General features: G+C 38.2%; 1 protein-coding gene across 3 annotated transcripts in view; it reads right to left on the reverse strand.

Moving 5' to 3' along the window:
• SLC9A9 (solute carrier family 9 member A9) overlaps window positions 1-24,715 on the reverse strand; it is a 527,348-nt gene that overhangs the window by 380,372 nt on the left and 122,261 nt on the right. For all 3 annotated transcript variants that reach the window (XM_036904299.2, XM_057498899.1, XM_057498900.1), the window contains exon 5: window positions 2,013-2,128. In XM_036904299.2, coding sequence (XP_036760194.2) covers window positions 2,013-2,128 — 116 coding nt within the window. The remainder of the gene's footprint in view (window positions 1-2,012; window positions 2,129-24,715) is intronic.

Below are 24,715 nucleotides of genomic sequence, written 5' to 3' on the forward strand. Positions count from 1 at the left end.
TGTCCAACCCTGGAGATGGAAGGGTCTCACCCTGCATCTCACTCTGGGGCTCTGGGCCTCTAATCTACACTACAGGTTCTAAATCTGAGATCTATTTTAATTTCATCATCTTCCAGGGAACATGTCAACATCATACATTAAAATTTTTTTTCCCTCCCCCATACCATAATCCAAATCAAATAGATTTTAAAAACTGGGAAAAATATTGTAACATATTATAGACTAAGGGTTAATAGCCCTGATGTATTAAGAGCTTCTAAAACTTGAAAAGGAAAAGACTAACAACCCTATTGGAAAAGAGACATCTTCTACACAGTTGATTTTCAGGGAAAAAAAAGCCTGTATCTCATAAACATATAAATAAATGTCTTATTCAAAATAAGAGAACTACTAAATCAAACCACAGGAAGATACAAATAAATCCTCATCTATCATATGGGTAAAAATCCAAAATTGTGACAGAATTCTGCATTTTCAAGGCTGTGAAGAATAGGTACTGTCATATGTTGCTGGTGTGAATTTAAAATGGTACAAAGTTTATGGAAAGAAATTGCAAATGCATTTACCTTTTAACTTGTTTCTAGACATTTATCCCAAAGAAACACTGGCAAAAGGTGAAAAGTTATTAACTTCAAGGTTATTAATTGCAACACCAATCATAATTGGAAAAGACCAGGAAGAACCTAAACACCCACCAACAGACAACAGGTTGAATAAACCAAGGAGTAATCTACGGTATTCTCTATAAAAGAGGATGAGAAAGATCTTTATGTGTTGCTTTGGAGTACTCTCCAAATACAATTATTAAGGACAAGGTGAGAAACCCTGTGTATAGTAGCATACAGTAGAGTGTGCATTTGCTCAGACTTAAAAATAGAAGGTCAATATATTCAAAGGAAGTATACTGAGTGAAAAAAGCCAATACCAAGAAGTCACATACTGTATGATTCTATTTATATAATATTTTTGAAATTTAAAAAATTGTAAAAAATGAAAAAAATAGAAGGGTAAACTAAAACCCAGCCAGAATAGTTGGAAAACTAGGGCAGAGGGCACAGGAATAGAAGCTAGATTTCTATTGTTCTTTTTCTATGATTTCCAGTTGAAAGTCTGTAGATATTTAATCTAATTTTAAAACAAAATTAAAAGTAGAATAAAATAAATGAACATTATTGTATATTGACTTGTGGCTTAACCACACAGAGGAGTTATTTCAAAAGCCCTTAAAGCAGAGTAATTTTTAACTGTTTATCCCTAATGGGATATAGTCAAAGGTTAAAAAGCAACCACAATGGAATCCTAAGAATTTTTCAATAATCATATTTTTAGTAATAATATGTGTACAATAATGTTCATTTAAAATATATATATATATAATTGAGGATATTTGGACAGGCTTTTTTTTATAATATTAAAGAATGGTTATTAATATTTTTAGGTTTAATAATGGCTATGTCATTTTTCAAAATATTTACAAATAAAATATGATGTCTGGGGATTTGCTTTAACATAATCAGGTTATGGTGAGAGTGTAGGGGGATAAAAATATTGGCCATATTTAATAATTGCTGAAGGGTATATGATGCTCTGATTTACTATTCTCCTTACTCTTAATATATTTGAAAAATTCTATAGTAAATAATTATTTTAAAATATTTTTTACCATTTAGTTTGATAGGTCATTTTTGAAAGAAGACAATTTGAGTGCAGAAAAATTAAGGACTATATAGCTCAAGATGGCTATATATTCCAGAGAAATAAGCTATAATGAATTTTAAAGTCTTTCCCACTACTGAAAATGTTACCAGATCCACTTTTCAAGAGCTTTTAGATATTCCCCTGTTTCTTTCTTTCTTTCTTTCCTTTTTTTTTTGTAATCACTAACAGATGTGTTAACTGTAAGTGAAGAAGAATAAGGAATTATTATTATGTAGACCCGGGTGACGATCTTCAGAGAAACATTGAATTTAAGTGTTTGATTCTTAAAAAGAAGAAAACATTTGAGTAATTACCTGGATCTGTAGCAGACATCAGTGAACCAAAAAACAAACAGTCAGTGAAATGAAAGTCTCCATTTTTCAACTGGCCAGCATATACCATAGCCTTCACAAAGGCATACATGATTAACCTGTTGAAGAGAAAAATAAAACCTTCAAACATCAAATTGAATCCTGTGTAAACCCACGCTATCAGAGCTAACATTCTAATGTGCTTCCTGAATAAGCATCATGCACAAATTACCATCATTCTGCCCATTCATGGCCATGCTAGCTCTCAGTACACTGTCTAAATCGCTTGACTATGAAAAATACATTAACTAAAGATCACAACTCATTCACCTGGCAAAAAGTAATAGAATGTGTTATAGTATATTTCAATGAAAACAGAGTAAGTCTCAAAGATGTAAAAATAATCTGTCAAATATGGCATAGCAAATCATGCCCACAAACACAGCAAATGGGTTGACATCTGCAAATGGATCACTTCTGGTTTTCATTGTTTGGTCTAATAGGGGTGTCTGAAAAGGGTTTAAATTTCAAGTCTGTCGCTGCAATGAGAAGTGTATTGGCTATTCACAGGGCACTCTGTCAACTAGTTACTTGACAACAGCTGAGTCTCTACTACTGCTGCTGACAGACACGCCGTACAGGATAGAGAATCACTATTAGGTTAGCGTGCCTGTAATTTCAATACACTGTTGAAAATGCATCCTAAAATGGTTATGTTTTGCTCTTACAAAGATTATAAAAGGTTTATAAGCTTACCAGACCTACAGCATGGAATGCAAATTTTCTCTTAGTCATCATATGCCACACTATAGCTTTTAAATTGTATTTAATTATTTAGTTGATTGATTTTGCTAAAATCTTAAGAGAGGAAATGCAGAAACTGGTGAACTCAACCACAGTAAAATCACTACAAGTGACTGTAAGAGACCTTAGATGCTATAGACCCTCATACCAATAGATGATGTTTAAACATTCACATGCATTTAAAGTCATTTCTTGAAAAATGTTCAATGGTTGTGAGTATGGCTAAAAAGATTAGAAATCAACAATTAGAAATTATGATGTGAATGAGAATGCAGATGTTCCAAATTTGGTCAAAAAAAATTTCTCCATGAGAGGCTATTTCCAACACATCTGCATTTAAACCCAGGTTCTACCACTCAGTAGCTATTATCATTTTAGGACTTTACCAAAACTTTCTGAGCCTCAATGTCCTTATTTATGAGATAGGGATAACAATAATAATTAGCCCATATAATTTTTTTAAGGATTCCCTGAGATACATATTTGGTTTCTGGCACATAAAAAATTCTCAATGTGGCTATTATTACTGACAGTAATAATCAAAATAGGTGATATTTATTTACTATTTCTACTTCTTCACTTGCTTTAACTAATTTAATCCACACATCAATCCTGTAAGGTAGGTACCATTTGCATTTTACAGATGAGAAAATTGAACACAGTGTGATCCAGTAACTTGCTCAAGGTTGATACAGCTATTAAGTTGCAAAACCCATATTTGAACTGTGGGAATTTGGCTCCAGAGCCTGGGATTTTAGCCACCACATCATTGCCTATATCATGGACAGTTCTATATATTACATTATATGTTACCTCAGAAAACATACAGCAACCTCATAACGTGGTTGTTCTGGGTAGAATGAAAGGGCAGCAATGGAGTATCCCTAAGAACATGGAAATGACACTACCCTCTCAGCTGAACTACTAAGACAACCCACAGTGAGTTTGAGCAGAGAGACCTACTACTGCTGTGAAGAATGTGGATTCTAGTAGAGGAGACTGAATCTTAACCAGGCTATAGGTATTAATATAGCCCTGTCATGGGACACAGCAATGGCTGCTGGGAAGAGGCAAGTAAGTCCAAGAGGCCTCAATCATGGCAGCTCACCCACACTTATTCTGGGGACAGCATTGTGCCAGTTTCAAGGGTGTGCAGAACACTGACAATACAGGGTAGCTTCATTCAGTGTATTTGTTCACTCAATAGACATTTATTATTGAACCTCTACAATCTTCTGGGCAAGGTGCTTCAGATACAGCAGTGAACATTCTAGACAGTAATGACATCACCATGGAAATGCTCCCCAGTAGTCATCCCTTCAGCCTCTCAGTGTGCTAGCCCAACTTCACCATAATCCTTTCTCATTTGAACTACACTTCAAATATTGAGCATTAATAGGCTCTGGAATAATATAACTTTTATGACTTGTGACTATATTTTTTAATTCTATGCCCATTAATTTTACAGATTAGGAATCTGAAGCTCAGAATTAAAATGACTTGCCCCATACTGTATAGAAACCATTAGACAAGGTAAGATAAAAAAAATGCATATATAGTACCCAGGCTTGGCAAGGTTACATGGAAACTAGAAGCTTTATATACTATTGGTGGAAATGAAATTAAAGTCATTATGGAATCAATCTGACTATTTTAAAAGTAGTTAAGGGTCATATATTCTAGCTTAGTTAAGTGGTTTGTAATGAATTATACCAATAAATTAATTAAATATGCACCAAAAGGTATATTTTCAGATTACTATTATTTATGAATAAAAAATTCAAAGCAATATAATGTCCAGTGAATAAATTACAGAAAACATACATGACAGACTAATATATAACTATTAGTACTATATGCAAGATTGAATACTAGGCACAGAAAAGTATGTGGATAAAGCAAATTATTAAGTGGCAATAAATAAAAATTTCTGTTTTTATAATAACTGAACATACTTAGGTATACATATAAGCAAAAAAAGCATATAGTCTAGAATATTAATAGTAGTTACATAATGAAATTAAATGTGACTGTTTTCCATTTTGCTTTTTGGTATTCTTCCAGTTCTTTTAAAATAACAGTCAAAATAAAAACAAGTAACAATAGTACATTAGTCAGTGCTATTATGTGACACAATAGACATTCACTGTGTCATTTAATTCTCACAATTCTATGAATTAGGTACCATAATTATTCCTTTTTACAAATGAGAAAATTAGGACTCAGAGAAGTTAATTAATTTTCCTAAGGTCACATCAGTTAGCTTGTGACAAAGCTGGATCTGAACCCAGGCAGTTGGATGCCAAAGCCTACACACTTAACCACCAACTCTATAAAGCTTTGAATTGCTTTGAAATTAGGAGAAACACATGTGCATGTGCACACACCCACACACCCACACACACATTGTTTTTAAAAAGGAAAGTAAATGACTCATTTACTCCAGATCAACTCCTCGACATAAAATAATTATAATTCCAATAGTTTCTTTGAGATAATAACAAAAAAAGGAAAAAAATCACAGTTCAGCACAAGTGCTTATAGTCATTATTATTATAACTAATAACACTGGTCATTATCACTGGCAATTACAAGCTAATAATTAGTGTGCATAGGCTATGTGCCAGGTATTCTTTTATAAGTGGTTGCTACATTATTATCAATAATAATAGTTAATAACTTATTAGTTAAAGTAATAACTGGGAGGCTAAAAAATGAGCCCATCAGCAACCACCATATTTGCACAGAATGAGAATTCTATCCGCACTTCACAAGAAGTATTTCAGATGGCTCAGGATACAGGAAAGATGTGGTTTGATGGGGACAGGGAATCTGGTGAAGTCCAGTGCATGAAATGCAGTGAAGATGGCAGACTTGAGTGAGATGTCCTACAGGGTCAGTCTGCGGCTTGTGACAGCCTGGGTTACTGGAATAGGCAAAAACAGAACTGCCTCATAAAAAGCAAAACTGCTGATAACCCTGATTTCAACAAATATCCACTTGTGCTACTCTTTGAAGAGCAGAGTGCTTGCACTATGGAGGATACAAAGGTGGAAATCCACAATCTGCCCTCAAAAAGTACAGTATCACAGGATGGCAGTCATGTTACTTTGTTAATATCTGGCACTGGGTAAGAGAATTTGGGGACGTGCCCAACACAATGGCCCACACACTCACTTTATTGAGTGTTTACGATACAGGTACTGATTTTAAATTTCATGAACTTGCTTTACACATTAAAACTCCACACCTCAAGGCATGTCGTGAAAATGTTTCAAAACAAAAAGTTCTAGAAGGCACAAATGCTTGGACTATTTTTAAGTATGCCATCTTAATCTCTCTCAGTAATTTTTATAAAGAATATTTCTTTTTAAAAAACAGTCTTGATCAAGCTATGAATAGATCTACTGGAAAAAGCAGGCTTTTGGACTGCTAGGAATAAGCAACAAGAGTTGTTATCAGTTTGGAGACACAGCTCTGTGGACCAGTCCCATTAACTGTCAGAAGAGCCACATCACTGCCTGTGAAAGCATGTGAAACAGGCCACTACATGGAGCAAACTCCACAGTGTGAAAACCCAGCACCAACAGGCTCTGGAAACAATATGAAGGTTATAATCAGCATCTGAGTTTCTGATTTCTATTTGACCCAGGAATTCCACTCCTAGAAATTTACCCAAAGAAAAGATCACTGATTCAGAAAGACATAATACACCCCTATGTTTATTGCAGCACTATTTACAGTAGCCAAACATGGAAGCAACCTCAGTGTCCATCAGCAGATGAATGGATAAAGAAGAGGTGGTACATATACAGAATGGAATATTATTCAGCCATAAGAAGAAAACAAATCCTACCATTTGCACAACATGAATGGAGCTAGAGGGCATTATGCTCAGTGAAATATATCAGGCAGAGAAAGACAAGTACCAAATGACTTCATTCATTTGTGGAGTATAACAAAGCAAAATGGAAGGAACAAAATAGGAGCAGACTCACAGACTCCGAGAAGGGACTAGCAGTTACCAAAGGGAAAGGGGTTGGGGAGGACAGATGGTGAGGGAGGGAGAAAGGGATTAAAGGGTATTATGACTGGCACACATAAGGGCACGGGGAAGGCAGTATAGCACAGAGACAACAAGTAGTGACTCTATAGCATCTTACTATGCTGATGGACAGTGACTGCAATGGAGTGTGTGTGGGGAACTTGATAATATGGGTGAATGTAGTAACCGCAATGTTGCTCATGTAAAACCTTCATAACACTGTATATCAATGATATCTTAATTTAAAAAATGCATGACTGTTTCCTCATTTGCTCTCACTCTTCCAGGGAGCTGGATAAAACCAAGGTCCATTATTCTCCTTTCACAGTTGAAACTACTGCCACAAGGAGCTTTGAGACCTATCCACCACCTCCCAGCCTTTGCTCTGTTATTTTTCCTCAAGTGTAAATCTGAAACAATATTTGGATTCAGCTGTTTACACAAGAAAAAAAATGACTTAAAAATTATTCAACTCAGAATTCACATTTAAAAATATAGAAACCACCACGCATGCAGGTTAAAGGCCTGGTCAGTCCAACTGAACCCAGTTGGTAGCCAGCCAGTACTAGAATGTCAGTTTTGTTCTAAAGAGTTTTTGCCAGAACTGGCAGTTTCCACAGATTCTCTGCTACCTGGGGTTTCAGAAAAGAAATAAAATTTGTGATTTGAATATAATTTGCTTAATTTATTATTCCCAGAAAATTTTCCTTCCCTTTTCATATTCTCTGAAGCATATTTATGTTCTTCAGCTGTACCATTTGGAACCCTAAAGCCAACTGCTGGTTGCAATAGAATATAAATAACAAGAAAATGCAACTCTTTGGATTTTCCCCAATCAGATCAATTTTCTACTAACTAACAAGCTCATAAATAGTGTAAATGTTTAAAAATATTTAGCTCAAATTAAGATGTTACACTATTTAATGTCAGATTGATGGATTTCAAATTATTATTACTGATGACAAGATAGAGTGAACTATTTACCTTGTGAGTGATGAAAATCAAACATTTGGTTCTTGCACTGATTTTTCTTTTTCAACCATGTCAATATATTTTTGAAAACTTTTTGACATATAATGAAGAGCTTCAAATGGCCTGTTTTGCTCATGATGCATGTATTAAAACATTACTTGAAATTCCTTTGTAGTTGTAAAATGAACATCTTTTGTAATACTTCAAATAACTTTTCAGAGCAGACAATTCTCATGGACTTCTCTTTGAATAACAGAATTTATCCACTAGTCATATAGATGAAGTCACCAGACTGCTTTAGAGAACAAGAAAACAATAAAATATTTACTCCCAGAAAGTAATCATTCTCTTACAGATCCTGAGGTTTGAGATCACTGCTCCTGCTTCCCACAACCCCAACAACACAAGTTGGTATCTGCTAAAGGAGGCCATTTGGCATGTTAAATCTTGTTACTCCCGAGGTTCCCTGGCATGTTAACTGACCAGACTTCAGGGCTAGATCTACATGGGGCCAGCCTGATTAATCTAGGACACATTTCTGATAATCACCCAACCATCTGGCCTACACCCACCAACACTTGATATAATTTACTCTTCATCTATGCCCCTACTTCCCATCTACTAACCCCCAACCACTTGGCACATGGACTGGACTTACACTTACAGACACTGAACTGAACTGAACTGTAGACAGTCAGGCACATTCCTATGTGATTTGCATTGAATGGACCTGAATTCTGTTGTAACAAATAACCTGGTGGCATGAACCATCTGTAGATGAAGGGCAAGTACATGGGCCAATAGTTAATGATATGATTTCTTAACAACTCTATTCCTCTGGAGAACAAAACACCTGCCCTTATCAAGTATGATTTCATCTTTAAGGACACAACATAGAAGGAATAAGTGCCTTCTTCTTTATAAAAATGAGGTTGGGAGGAAGATGAATGACTCAAGATTATTTATTAAGCCATACAATAAATTCTTAATTGAGTGCCTACTACATGCACTAATGGAAAAAAGGCAAAGGGCAGTCTGCTCACATATACAGAGAAGTAAACAGACTATTCCAACCTAGCGTGATAAGTGCTTCTGCCAATTTCCAGCTCTTTGTCCACAGGTGAGTTACCTATCTCGCCTTCTCGTTAGTTTTCTTGTCCATAAAAATGGGCATCATAATAGTCCTCCTTTTATGTTATTACCAGAGAATCACTGCTGAATGACCCAAGGGGTTCTTTAGTTCTTCCAGCTACCACTTTTGTTCAGAAATACAAAAGGCCATTTAGCATTAAGGTCTCCCTCAGAGAACCAGTAATGCCTAAAGCAGTTTGGTGGTTTCATCTAATTTGATTAGTGGGTAAACTGTCATTCGAAAAGAAGCATCTGAGAAAGGCTCAGATTTGGACCTGTTAAGAGAAGCTTTAATGTTGTTTGCAACATTAAATATAATTTAATTCTTTACAGAACATAATTTATTTTTATACATATAATGTATATAAAAATAATTTTTTACATAAATATAATTTAATTTCTTTATAGAAAGTTGCCAAGACCCCATTGGAAAGAGAATATTCCTTCCAGTGATTCTTCATATCGAATGTAGTGTCAGCATGGCATGCACCAGAGCCCACCTCTCCCAAAACCACCACATTCAATCTTAGACCCCCCTGAAGAGAGTAGGTGAGTAGCCAAGCAGAAGATGGTGGAGAAAAAGTTGCCAGGAAGTCACAAATACTAGGTTTAGTCATCTACATAATGAAAATATTCAAACAGATTTCACAAAATTCCCAAATTTCACATAATAAGAAAAGACAGATCTAAGGAAAATGAAGTAGTGCAGGGAAAGGAGACCAGGATAGAAGGAAATCCATTTCTGTAGACCTTGGGACATAGAAATTCCACTACATTCGGTATTGTTCATATCTCAAGAAAAGTTTCTTATTTGAAAGCCCCATTTGGAAAATGCCCCCTAAGATATTAGGAGATTAGAAACATGTTAGATGGGCAAGAGCTAGAGAGGTGGGTTTGCTGCCTGAGAGAAGGCCGACTAGCAGCATGGCACCCAGAGTTCACGACTGGAGGACGGTCAAAGGAAGAAAGCAAGCAGATTTGATTGGTGTTCCTCCAGAAAGCCAGAGAAAACACATGGGGGGAGTACATTACAAAGAGTCAGATCAGCCCACTGAAGAAATATCCAAAGAATGAGGAGGGAACAAACTCCTGGGGGAGGCAGTGAGTTTCCTTTCCTGGAAGAATTTAAGTATCCCGTAGTATTCCGTAAAAAGGATATTGGTTTATTCTGTAAAAAGGATACAGGTGTACTTGAGGGAGTGAATTTGGGGGATGGAACTAAATGACTTCTAAGATGATTTTAAACTCGAAAACGCTATTTTATAAAGGTCCAAAAAATAAAAATAAAAGCAAAGAGCAAGAGAAGAAGATGAGAAACTTTGTAATTGACAGTATTTTCTAGTATTTAGTCAGTTATCAAAGTAAAAATAAAGATAAGTTTGACAGGACCTTAAAACCTGGCATGAGGAACTGACGTTATTAACCAGCACTCTTTTCCTAACTTGATAATAGCTTCCTTACAAATGCTTAGTTTTAAATTAAAATGAGAACAGATGAAGTTATGCTCGCCTTTGTCAAATACCTTAATCTTCCCAGGAGGTGGGAGGAGGCATTCATAAAACTCATGTAATCCCCCACGGGGAACAATTCATTTTGCTTTCCTAGATTTGTTAGGCAGAAAGACAAAAATGAGCAGGATAAAAAGGAGAAAGGGCACCCCAAGATGACTCAGGGAGTTGATCAGATAGAGTCAGAAAGCCAGAAATGACTCAGAGAGTTAATCACATGAAGCCACAGGGTTCAAGAGTGACTCAGGAAATGTCCAGGGTCTCCCTAGATAAGAAACATCAGAAGCACAGGCACAGCACAGCCCTGTCCCCATTTCACCAATCAGAACAAGCCTAGAGAGCTGACAGCTGTCAGTCAAGGACCTCTCTGCCCTGCCAAAACCACATAAAAGCAGCCTGTCTCACCTTAGGCAGGCCCGCTCTGCTACTCTGTGCAGTGTATTATAACTTACTTTGCTTTCTTGACTTTGGCCTCTCATCTCACTGTATCTGACTTCCCTGTGACACCCAGCTGAGTTCTTTCCTTCCTAACAGATTGACCCTAAACAGGATGTCTAGGTCTCTCTATCATATCTAATACCAAGGCTCCTGTTCTGGCTTCTTGGAGGACCTGCAGGCACCTCGAACTCATAGCTCTGAGCCTAAACACAGGATCTTATCCAGAACTCTGGTGTCACTCCATTATCTTTTCTTAGCAAAGGTACCAACTCCTACCCAGAAAACTGGAGGTCATTTTGGACATATCCCTACTTCCTCACCACATGTAATCCATCACTAAACTGATATTTTACCTCCTGAATTGGTTTCAAACACATCCACTATCTAATCAGATGTGAGCTAATACCACATCTCCTCTGGATATTTCTATGCCTCCTGAAATGTCTTCCTGTATCTCCTCATTCTTGCTAATGTGTAGCCAGAATCACTTTAAAACACAAATCTGACCATGTTATCTCCATGCTCACAACCTTTTCATGACTTCTCATTGCTCTTAGGTTAAATGCCAAAGTAGTGTGGTTGTTATTCCTTTCCAGACCCACTCTCCATCCTGTCTACCCTCTTGTGCTCCAAGAAGCTGACCAACATGGGCTCCACCAATAGGCTCCCTTATTCTCTGGCTTTTAGTTAGATTTGCCAAATGGGGATGAAAGGACACTGCTAGGAGATCAGGAGATAAAAAAAAAATCAAGGTCTTATTCTTTGTTCTTTCAGTTCTCTCACTTTAAGGTCTATATGGGCTCTTTTTGTCCTTCAGTCAAAAGTCACAGTTCCATTCAGATGGTTCTCTCCATTCAGATCTCTCTTCAGATTCTAGTACCACTTCATTCCTTTCTACCTCAAATGATGGTACCCCATTGTTACTAGCCTTGGGGAACTGGATTACCCCTTAGGGTTTTGTCTTCACCCTGCTCACATCTTTTAAATTTCACTCTTTCAAGGAAACTGTTTTGGACCCTCCTGCAATAGTTATATCTACCCAACAGAAGCTTTTATACTATACTTCACAGCACTCATCATTCAATTAAATGATTAATTATGTCTTTGATTGTCTAATAATGTCTGTCTTTCCTGCTATAATGAAACTAGGGACCATTTCTGTCTTAGTCATCCCCAGCTGCCTAGAGCACTTACTCATAGGTGAGCACTAGCTTTTTATCAAATGGAACTTATGCAGAGAGTGGAAAAAGAGACAGAGAGGATGAGCAGGCAGAAATAAAAGTGTCCTGGTCAAAGTGACCAGAATCATCATGGACGAGCACACTGCAAGGCCAGGAAGTGAGGCAGCATAGACTGCCCTCTCACTGCCATAGAAAAGCTGGGGGAAGTACGGCAACAGAAAATTGTTTGGCAGGATACATTTCACAAAGAGATTATTTATCAAAGAGGGTATCTTCAGTTAAGTGCATTTTCAAAAGGTGAGGTTTATGTCCAAAACAGTAAGTCATTTTCTATCTTACTGCGCACCAAGCCTACAGTCATAGCAACTTGACTGGATTTGACATGGGTGTTACCTTGAGCTATTTCAAAAGGGAAATGGTGTTATTTCTTCAATACTCAAGTGTCAGTATTTTTTTAGAAAAACCACATACTTAATTTCTTATTAAGCATTATCAGTTAATTATCAGTTCACATCAAAGAAGAGATTAATTGAAGTGTCCTGACAAGTAGAGAAGAGTGGCCTCCATTGGCCTGGGAGCCTGTGCAGGATTCGGCAAGTCTCTCTTATTATCAGGTTGTTCGAACCAAGAGGAGGAAGGATGCTCAGAAAAAGCATCCTAAGGGAGTACAAGGTCAAGTTAGGAAATCAGTCTAAAATGGGCTTACCAGTTCAAACAATGATGGGCAAAGGCTGAGGCAAAACAAACAAAAAAATAAGCAAGATGATCACCAAGGGCAGGGGGGAGTGAGAAAGGGAACATGCAGCAGGCAGAGGGGAAAGGAGGAGAGATAATTCTGGAATTAAAGGGTAGGAGCTTGCTAAACCCCTTTATGAGGGTTTTTTTAAGCTGTTGACTTGGATGTCTGGGAGATTTATAGGCGACAACAGCAATGTTTTCACCAACAACAGCTGGAGACCAAGAATGGGGCAAAGAAGGAGGGCAAGAGATGAGGAAGAGATGGCTGAAAATGAATCACAACATTCAGCTGCTTTATAATTTGTAGCTTCTAGAGATAAAGCCCCTCTAGTGCCTTCCAGGGTGGGTATACGATGGTGAAGCCCCCCCACCAAGAACATCAGGGATGTCCTTACATTAAACATCACCTTATACAAATATCAGGGTTTCTCAAACTCTAACGTGCAATCACTTAAGATTCTTATTAACATGCAGACTCTGATTCAGTAGTTCTGGGGTGGGGTCTGAGGCTCTGAATTCTAATACATTTCCAAGTGATATGGATACTGCTGATCAATGGTTTATACTTTAAGTAGCAAAGTCCTAGACTACACACAAGATAGTCATTTTCCATGAATGGCACTGTCTGAACATGTCTTCTCTCTTTCATTCTACACCTACAATGAAGTTGTAACATTGCTTCTGAGAGGCAGTTGAGTGCCTTGAAAATTGTTAGAATTACTGGCTAACAGTAACATACAACACATAACAATTCAAACTATGAGCTTCTCTCAGAAAATAAGAAGGTCTAGCAATGTTAGACCATTGTCCCCTCAAGGAAACAATCCACTGGAGCAGGTGGGGCATGCACGTTCTACCTCGTTGTAGTCTGAACTATTCTTATATCTAGGTGGCTTCAATATTCTACATCCCTTGCCTCATCCTTCTTTGCATTTGTGTTCGTGGTGATATACTAGTTTGGACCAAGATGCACCCCATTGGAAGAGCGTTTTGCTTCCAGGAATGTCTTTTCAGTTATCAAAACAATATTCCATTTTAGAGAGCTATGTCACTAGTTTTGAGGATGGCAGTAAAGTCCATAAAGAACACATTTTCTGTTGCAAGGTGGCCTTATCTGTTTTCAGATAAAGAAAAAATGAACAGCCGAATAAATAGTGGAAGGGTTAATAGGTCCACACTCCACAATGTAGATGCAACATTCTCAAGTAGTAAGAATTAAGCAGCTAATCATGTTTTATGATGACTGAAGGATCCAGATGGTGATGGAAAGTTCAAGCAACTGAAGTTCAAGATCAAATAGGATATGGTGAGTTAAACAGGAGAAAAAAGAGAGACTGAAGTTAAAAAAAAAAAAGGGGGGGTAGTGCATTTGCATTCCACCTAAACCATTTTACAAGCTTTGACTTGAAAACATTAAGAGCAAAAACAACAAAAAACATTCAGAGAACAACATAAAAGTAAAAAAAACTCCTCTTTGCAATCTTTGGATATGCAAGATCACCTACTGGTTTGATTTGCACTGTTTTACTTACATTTTTCTGTTTTTCTTACATATTTTTCTCCCCACACAGAAGATTTTGAGAAGAAACTCCGGGGAAAATGTTTTCCTAGCATAATTCTTTAATGTTTTTGTTGAAACAGTATCCATAATGCCAACAGAATCCTTTCAGAACAGTTCTGCCCTGGTTATGATTTAGAATGAAAGGCACAGTCAGCAATGTGCCAACGAGACTGGATCACGCTCAGTCAGGGTCCTGCCGTACTAGCGCCTCCTACCTGGAGGTGAATCCCTCACAAAGTGAAATTCCTTGTTTCCAACACTTTCCTAGCCCATTCCCACTTACCACCCGGACAGGCTTCTTCTGTGGCGGCCCTGAACCCTTCATAGCGCCCCTAGCGGCTCAGGCCTACTTTTGCTGCAGTTTACCTAGATCAACCGCCCCAGATGGTATCTCATGGACTGAAATTTCCTTTTCCTCTCTCTCTTTCATCAAACAATTATTAATCATAAATTCCATTCATTTAAGACACTGCCTTCTGAATTTCAAGGTGACAATTAAATATAAGGGAATGAGTATTTGACTCGTGGTCAGAAACTCAGGTTTAAACTCCAAGCACTGCTGTTTAGTAGCTGTTTAGTAAGACAGCTTAGACTCTCAGTCTCCTCTGTGCAATGAAGAGAACAATACCAACAGAGAAGCCTGTTATGCTTACACACAGCAGATATCTCAGTAAGTGGCTGTTGAATATTAACCAGACTTTTAAAAAATCCATACTAATGTGTTATGGACATCAATTTCTTAATGTTTTCTTTCAATTTGAGTTTGCTTCTTTATAGAACACAACACACAATTACTGAGAGCCTCTAACTGTGGGACTTTGTTTGCCGTGACAGATAAAGGGCTCAGAATTTCCTCATGTAGACAGGTGACTTGCCATCTTTATTCTACAGGATCTTTGGGGTAGGACTTGTAGCTCCCTCAAGGTACCTCTGTTTCTCTGGGGAGACACCTGAGCTGCAGCAGCTCGCGTGCACCAAATGCGCACACATGGTGCTTGATGATAAAGTAAACTGCACATTTTAATCCTGATTTTCCTTGGGGAAAAAAGTCTCCTTTTCTTGTATCTTTAATAAAAACACAGATGAAGTCATGCAACCACAACATATTCTTTAGTTTTCAAGTAAGCCTTTTCGGGAATGGGAGGAATTAGTTAAAAATAGTTTTGGATGTTCATGTTTTAATCACCTTTGCCCTAATTAATCTAGTCACTATTTTATTTGAGTTTTGCTTGTTCTGCCTAACAGGAAGATGGTGAGAGTTTTAATGATGTGGAAGATGGTGGTACTGGAGAAACACCATATTTTTACTTGAAAATAAAATACATGCAAATGTACATGTGATGTTCATTGCTGAATAATCTGTACGGTTAATAACATTGCACGTTGGGACCTGCCATTTCCTTCAGGTGGAAAACTTTCCAAGTCTGTCACTTCCAGCCTCTGATATCCATCTGAAACAATCCTATTTGTTCTTCAAGTCTCAATTCAGGGAATACTAGCTTTGGGAAGTCATCTCAACCTACCCACCATTTAGCCTGGACCATCCAAGGTAGTATTGTCTCCTTCCTTCCCCTGCCCATCATTTCTACGGTAGAGGTAGCTTATCATGCTGTTCTGTAACATTTTTTCACGTGTTATAACTGACCCCGTGGGTGCCTTCAAGCTCTGCTTCTTATCTTGAATACTTAGCACAATGCCTGACGTTTAAGAGATGCTGAATAATTGCTTGTTGAAAATACTTACGATAAATTTTTTAAAATACTATAGTGGTTGTATTGAACTATTGCCAATCCCAGTCTTGTGGGATTCTTATCATTCTAGAATATCAGTCTCCATTTTTCGCTCATCAACCCATACATATACATATATCAAACACGGTAATACTTTTCACAGGCCAACTTTCAATCAGAGAATCAGAAGCCCTTCTACACAGACACTTTGAAATTTCCTCCTGAAAAACTGCTTCTGCTATTGCATACATGCTCAATAATTATTCAGTTAAACAACATCTATTTTTTTCTGTCATACTGGGCTATAATCCCTAATCCTAACAGATAGTAGAATTTTTAAAAGGCTCCCAAATGAATGTTCTCACTGAAGCCTAACTAATATCTAATATTTGTAAAGATTCACACACACACACACACACACACACACACACACACACACACACACACACACACACAGATGCCATGATGCTTGGTTCTTTAATGGAAGTATGAGGCAAATATTCCAAGGGTTCTATCCATATAGCTATACACATGACAAATAATTTGAAAAAAATAAGACAGATTTTGACCTGGGCCCAGGGCTTTTCTTTCCTAATCTTTTCCTGGCAATCAAAGTCAGGACCAACTGTGAGGCTGGAGGCCACCTGAGGAGGAGGCGTTTGGCTGCCAACACCTCAGGCCTCACTTGCTGAGGAAAGAACAAATGAACAGGTGTAGAGTTTTATTTATTTTTTTACTCAACCCAGACATACAGAATGTCAGAAAACCAGGCTCTCCTGCCAGTATAAGCTTCCTTGAACGTCTCCTGGGCATATGAGTGTCTTGACACACTCGTTATAACTGCAAAGAGCCAGCATTCCCTCTACCTCCACCTTCTGCTGCTTCCAACAGTCTCAGCTTCCCCCTCCTTGCCACCCAAACCTCCTGTCCCTGGGGAAACACACGAAGCCCTCAACAAGAAAATGGGCAGAGCCTGGAAAAGTGCCTTCTTAGTCTCTCATGTTCAAGTCTCTTTTCTAGGTTCTGTTTGGAAAGGCAAAAGAATGGGTAAATGAAAATGCTGGCTGTCTAGGTACAGGAAGGACCAATTTAATATTTTAAAGCTATCAATAATATATAGTTTAGCCTTTAGGTATTTTCCTTAAGCCTTGTCTTAGTTAAAAGAACAAAGTCCAGGTTATCAAATATAAGTTTTGCATCTAAGGAAGGTCCCCAACAACACCTCTTAAAAGCCCCCCTTTAGATTTTCTACCTACTGCAATCACATGCCACATCCTCAGACACTGAGAGGGAGCTATATGAGACAAACCCACATGTGGCAGATACGGGGAGGAGAAAGCTGGGGACTCCCATTTCTTAATCCTAGGACATGGTATAATAAAACACTTAGAAGTGCTGAGTTTCCCTCTCTAAACCTGGGGATGCAATCTCAGGGAAAGAAGATAATTAATAAAAAGAGAGTGGAGGGGAAGAGCTGGAGGTGTGTCTCAACAATCTATCCCAGGTTCCTAGGCAGAGGCATTATTACAGTGGGATGTGGAGGTGGGTAAGCTCCCCCCAACCCTGTCTGCCTAACTGCCTCCCAGCAGCTGGGCTTTACAGAGTTCCTCTCACTGGCCTTGGGTAGAAGTGAGGCACAGAATCAGAATGGTAGTGGTTGTAAGGTGGTTGTAAGCAATGGTGGAGATGGAGGAGGGGGAGGCGTTAGAAGAATCCATGCACAGGAGCAGCTCAGCACAAGGAGAAGTGACCTGTAACACTGAGGGTCAGATGGACATCAGACAGAGGCAAATGAAAACAGCCTAGCAAAACTTGCTTTTTTTAAACAGCTTTGCTTTTAAATCTCAGCAATCTGACTAATCAGTGTCTAAAACAAAAGTATTATTAAAAAGATTACCTGTCAGAAGATGTTTGTGACCCAAAACAAGTTTTTAAGAGAACAAAGGGGAGCAGTATCATGTTAAGTTTCAAGGAATTTGATGACGGGGGGAGTGGACAGTAGGGTGGGGACATCAACGGCAACTTTGTCAGATGCAAGTCTGGTAATACTCTCCTTCCTCCGGAATTCAACAGTTTTCTGGCAGGCTAAAATTAATCATCCTCGTCAATAAAAACTGATGACTCACATGAGGGCCAAGCTAGCATACCAAAGGTCTGGCTTTCCCAAGTCCCACACAAACGTCAGAATCACACAGGACTCAGGCTTCCCTCCCTCTCTGCCTGGCCAAAAGTTGTTCCCCTTTTGCTTTTCACTCCCCCACTCCTCTGAAATTTCCTTTTCATTTCTAGCCAATTTTGTCTTTAGTGACCACAAATTAGTCTCTGTGCTATATTTTCCAAGAACATTTTCTGTTTTTATTTTCTCATTCTCTATTTCTTAAGGCCTAATTATTTTTGATAATTTGTATTTTAATATTTGCTGCATACAAACAGGACTCAGAACATAGATAAGTTGATTGTCTCCTAACTCTCCACTTCATTTAAAAATGAATTCCTGTGTAACCTTTGTCCCATATCATCAGTTCTAGCTATTGCTAATGTTGCCTATTCTTTCTGTACAATTTTCAAATTGCAATTTTTCCCCTCAGTCTCTTGATTTTAGTTTGATGACTACTCTCCACTTCACTCCTCTCCAGTCAGCCCAACCGACTGATTGAGTTCTGATACACCTACAGATAAATAAACCCAACAACCCATAAATCTGCTATGAGTTTCAGCATCTGTCTTCTTTAGGTGATAAAAATAATATGTCTTCCTGGGTATGTGATTGATGGAACAAAGATTGCTTTTAGAAATCAACAAACCAGTAAGCAGAAAAAGAACTGTGTTGTTGGAAAGCAAGGTCACAACAAAAATTTGATCAGATTCCTGTACATGTAGAGCTAGATGCTGAACTCCAAAACCAGATGTCCTGGGTAGAGGGACCCAAACCTGTCAGAACCTCAAGTTTTAAGTCCACTGTAGGTCAGGATGGAGATGGATGGGACCTCTACATTGGTATAGAGGTCCCTGGGGATTTGGGGCAGGAGGTGATTTTCATAAAGTGGGTTGGTTGCCCTTTAGGAAATGTGTATTTCAATGACATTTTCAGTACTGTCAGAGTGCTAGACTGTATCGGACTCAACTATACTGGACTATACTGGACTCAACTCACAGGATGCATATTCACTGAATACGTTGACATTTCTAAACTTTGTCCCTTTTATAACATAAAGAACTTGAAGGAGAGTGGTCAGTAGATCAGCTATCCAGTGAATGTGAGCCATCTAATACTTCACCAATGTGGTCACCAGTGTGTCCTTGGTCCAGGAGTATCTGTGTCACCCAGGAATGTGTTAGAAATGCAGAATCTCAAAGCCTACCCAAGACCTACTGACTGGGAATCTGTGCTCTCAACAAGATTCCCAGGTAATTAGAGTTTGAGAAGTTTAACTTGTAAAACTTTGAGAAGCATTGCCCACTGAAGCTAAATAAAATGCCTCAGATGGTCAGAGATGCTAGAACAACATTTAGATAACAACATTTAGATAAAGTCTTCTGGAGATGGAAGTTTTGCCATTGCTGGAATTGAAGCCCACTGTGGAGATCTCTTTTCCCATTCTTCACTCCCCAGCTCATTCCCTGTTGGAGTGAGCTATAACTTTCCAGGTATTTAACTTTGTGGAAAGCTCACTTCTGCTAAAGGAGACTGCTAACAGGAAAGATGATGGACAGGTGAGGACACTCTCATGCAACTATTCCCTCACTAGAAAACATCAATTAACATTTTTCTCAAAACTGAACCAAAAAGTAACTTCTTCAAATTATTTCAAAACTCCATTGATTGCTTCTAATGAGAAGAACCTAATATACTAAACATTAGAAAAATTAACTTTTATGAAAATGTATTTGTGAATGAAGTCAGACATTTTACCTACTGCAGAGTAATTACAGACTTCTGCACCAATGACATTCCCAGGCACTAGATCATTCACTTCTCCTAAGTAAAATATAATAGTGTAATGCCACAGGGGGCTTTAGAGGTCAGGGAGTTCAAACTCCTCATGTTATAGGAGCAAAAACCAAGACAGAGTTAGAAATAGAGTTTGTACAAAAAATAGCCTGTGTCTTGCATTGTTTCGTCCAGGCCTCCGCCTGCCCCAGCGCTGTCTGCGCCCTTTTGATTCAACCTTCATACTTGAGTATATTGCTATCTTACTGTTGAATTTCTTCAGTGTTCATTTTTCCTCTTCTATTCTAGTATAAAGGCTTGGAAGGCAGGAAATGTGTCTCGTCCTTTATTCTGCTCAGTGATTAGGAAAAAATTAGAAACATTGTTCCAATCAATGGGTGTCTATGGTGAGGAGAAGAACAACTGACTGCATGGGACACTGAGAAAATTTTGGGGATGATGGAAATGCTTTCTATATTGGTTGAGGTGGTGTTTAAATGGGGTATACATTTGTTAAAACTCATCTAAATGTCCACTTAAAATGGATGCTTTTGTTGTATAAAAATTATACCTTGATAAAGTTCATTTTAAAAAGTAAAAAAAAAAATGATCACAAATATTGTTAATTTTTTGTCTCATAACACACCATTAGATCTGTGCTTGTCCCTGAGTATTGGGAATATAGTCTAGGACACATCTCTTCATGGATAAGCTACTTGTCCATAAAAAAGCTATAATATAAGTATATTTAGTCAGATAAGAGGCAAGGAGAAGAGAATGTACATTCTGTGGCCAGAGTTTTTAAAAGCATTGACCCAATTAATTGAGTAAAGTCTTTATGGACCGAAAAAAAAAATCCATCTCTTTTCTAAAATGCCTGAGGGAAATACTCTGGGGAGGATATGGTTGATCAGAAATAGAGTAACCATGATAGTAGTTTGTCTTTCCTTAATTCTTAAGAAATCCATCATTGCGAAAGCACCTTGCGTAAAGTTTAAAGGACCCATCCCAGTCTCTAAGATTAGATTTACCACATCTGTGGGACTTTTTAATAACCTCTTGAGGATTAGGCTTATTCATAGACGATTTTGAACATGAGATTTCTACTTTCACAGAAAGTCTTGAGTAATTGGAAAATAAAAAGCAGGAAAAGAAGCCACCTTCATAATTATAGGGCAAACAACAATAAAGGCCTAGAGTTTAGCAATACACAGGAGAAACACTTTAATTAACCCTGTCTAGCACATAGCAGATATTCAATAAATATTTGTAAACTGGTAAGTAGACATGTAAAAAAGCTTCTGAGTACTTTGAGAGGAGACTGCAACTGTCTAAAATCTTATCTGTATTTCTAACGGGTAGCTCAAGCACAAGACTGCATTTCTAAATACAAAAGGTGAGCAATAAAAAAAAATCTGCATTATTAAATGCATTCTTTAAAGATGCTACTTAGGGCATCAATGGAAAAAAATTGTTACCTTTAAAAAACCAACCCCAATGACCTGGTACGCTGTGCCATTTGAATGACAGACATTTGGATTTAAAATGTATCCCTATCCATACTTCATTAGTGTAAGAGGACCAAAACTTCTCTGGCAACTCTTTGGGTTGACACTTGTTTCTCTCACTATTATCAGGTTAATCCTTTGTGAATTATTTTATTCACTACCAAAGGAAAAGGCTCTGTCTTTACCCTGCCAAAATATGATGGCTAGTGGGGCTCAACTTCCATAACAAACTATATGTTGACCTCAACTTTGTATAGATAGCCAAGAAAACATTAACTTACTGAGTATTTTCCCTTCATAGATGAAGAAAATACTTTTGACAATGACCCATCTTTGGCTATTACTTTTACTTGCCACTCTGGAGTATGTTATTATTGGATTATTTGTCTATGCCAACAGATTCAACAATCTGGCTAACATTAATTTATTTTACAAGTATTTATTGATGCCTGTTTTGTGCTGGGCACTCCAGAGTACAGTCTCATGTTCCCATGACAGTGAAATAGAAGTTATCACTATGCTTCCCTCCATTTCCTGCACAGATTTTATTTCTTCTCCATGTTCTTCCACATCTGTTACTGTCCCTTAGAGTTGTTTTTAGGTCTCCAGTTGTTAGTAGGTGTAGCTGTTATTAAACAATTAACAGAAGACTACCACATTTTTAAGGACTTGAGGCTATTCCGTGCTAGGCATTTGGGGGTAGAGTGTAAGCAAAACGACGTGGTGCTGCTCCCTTGGGAGCTGACAAACCAACAGAAGAGACAGACATTTAACAAGCAAATACATGGTAATAACTTGTGGTAAAGATGCTAAGAAAATGACAATATCAGTGATGGGAAACAATTAGAGTGGGATAGAGGGGAATGGAAAGAGGAATCAAGGAAAGTATCATTTAAGCTGAAATCTGAAGGATTAGAAGGAGAAAGTCATATGAAGATCTGGAAGAGGATCACTGCAAGCAGGGAGGGCAGTATGGACAAAGGGCTCAAGGCAAGGATTGTGGCATCTTCTGGGATCTGGAAGGAAGTGGAAAAAAGTGGATAAAGGAGAGAGACAATTGAGGAGCACTTGGAGAAGAAGGCGGAGCCTTACCAGCCATGATAAGGATGTCATCTGAAATATAAGAGAAGTCACAGGAGGATTTCAAACAGCAGTGAGCAGGTATATGGCCCATGTTACATTTTCAGAAAATCAGGGTGGTTGCTGAGTGAGTGGAAGCTCAGGGGTCACAATGGAGGCCCTCAGTGTATCCATGTGAAGAATGACTTGCTTGGACTTTAGGAATGGCAGTGAGGATGGGAATGGAAGCAAAGTAGAGATATATTTAGAAGGAAGAAATAACCTCACTGAAATAACTTGTGATTCATTGAATAGGGGGTGGGGGAGTGAAAAAATCAAGGATGATTTTCAAGTCTAGCTTTAACAATTGAATGGATTTGGTTTACAATAACTAATATGGTAGAGATATTTTGCATGGAGCTGGTGACAGTGAAATGGTTGAAATGGCTTTTGGTCATGTTAGGATTGACAGTGTCAGATCCTCTCCTTATAATGTAAAGTCATCTATAATCTGGTCCCTGCTCAGCCATCTCCTTCCCCTCTAGCATCGTAATACATGCTGTACCAACACCTAATTCCTTCCCCCACCAGGCAGTTCCCTACTTCCACATCCTTGCTCATGCTGGTCCCTCTGCCTAGAATGCTTTCTACCATCACCTGGCCAGCTCTGTCTCATTTTTAAAACTTAGCTTATGTATCATCTCCCTAAAGAAGTCTTCCTTGACCCCACTTCCCAGCCTGAGTTAAGCACCATGCCACTGAGTTGGTTCTGGAACCCAAAAGACCTAGGTTTAAATCCAGATTCCTTGTTATTTTAGCTGAAAGGTCTTGGAAAAGTTACTTGACCTCTCTACACCTCAGTTTTTCATCTGTTAAATCAGCATAATAGTATCCACTTCATGAGATGCTCCAAGAATGAACACATGACATAATCTAGGTAGAGTGCTAGTATGCAGTCAGGACTCTACAAATGCCAGCTCTCCTTACTACTCCCTATGTGCCTGTGTCCTTCCCTGGTCTAGGCATCCTTGAGAGCACGGACTATGCCTTGTCTTTGTACCTGTGGATCTTAACACAACTCTGGGCATGTGAGAGACACTCAACATATACATAATAAATAAAATTCAGACTTCTCAGGATGGCAAAATCTTTATAATCCATAAGCCTTCTTCATCCTGTCACCTCAAACTACTCTCCATCTACTCCTCTGTGCCATCCCAACCCCTGAAAATTCAGGGGACCAGGAAAGGGGTCGTGAGGACTGCAGGGAGCATGCTCAACTGGTGGACCACCTTTGAAAGAGAGCTATTTTGGGGACTTTGCCATGGTTGTGAAACTCAGTAACAAGTATTAGTCATATAACCCATCTTCCTTCCTTCCTCAAACCTATCTTCTCCCTCTTGCAGCATCTAAATAAAGCAAACAGATCTCTTTTTTTGCTTGGTTCACTATTCCCTGGGATTCCCTTATAATGCAGCTAGTCCATCCCCATAACCTGATTTTCTGCATGGTTTTACATCTAGGGATGAAGCAATTGGGATATCTTTACTTCCCCTCTTTACTTCTGCAGTTCCTACTCCTTGGCATATACTTTCTTTTGGGAAAGTTCTGATCATTTTCTATATATACTTCTCTACATTTAACCTAGAGATAATAACTCATCATTCTCCACTCTAGACAACACAGATAACTTATACATTTCTAGTTACAAGACTTATTGTATCTTATTATCACCTGTTATCAGAACTGTGACCTCTGCAAGAACAGGGACTATTTCCAATTCATCTTCTTATCTTCATGTTCCTCTAAATGCCTGGCATATTGTAAACACATAATAAATAGTGGGTGGATGGATGGATGGATGGACAGAGAAGAAGATAAAGCCTTACATTCTAAGTCACCTCCCCTCCCAGCTACCCATTTAAGCTTTCTGAAAAGCATGACTTAAAAAGTAAAAAATCTACCAGTTAAGATGCTATAGGCTTCAAGTGACCTAAAACCTTAATTCATATTGGCAATTTTTAAATGGCAAATTTTCACCTGATCAACACAGAATGGTTCCTTTGTGCTCACAAGATAGCTGCAGCATCTTGCTCTAGC

Source organism: Manis pentadactyla, chromosome 1, assembly GCF_030020395.1.
Source record: "Manis pentadactyla isolate mManPen7 chromosome 1, mManPen7.hap1, whole genome shotgun sequence".
Lineage (NCBI taxonomy): Eukaryota > Metazoa > Chordata > Mammalia > Pholidota > Manidae > Manis > Manis pentadactyla.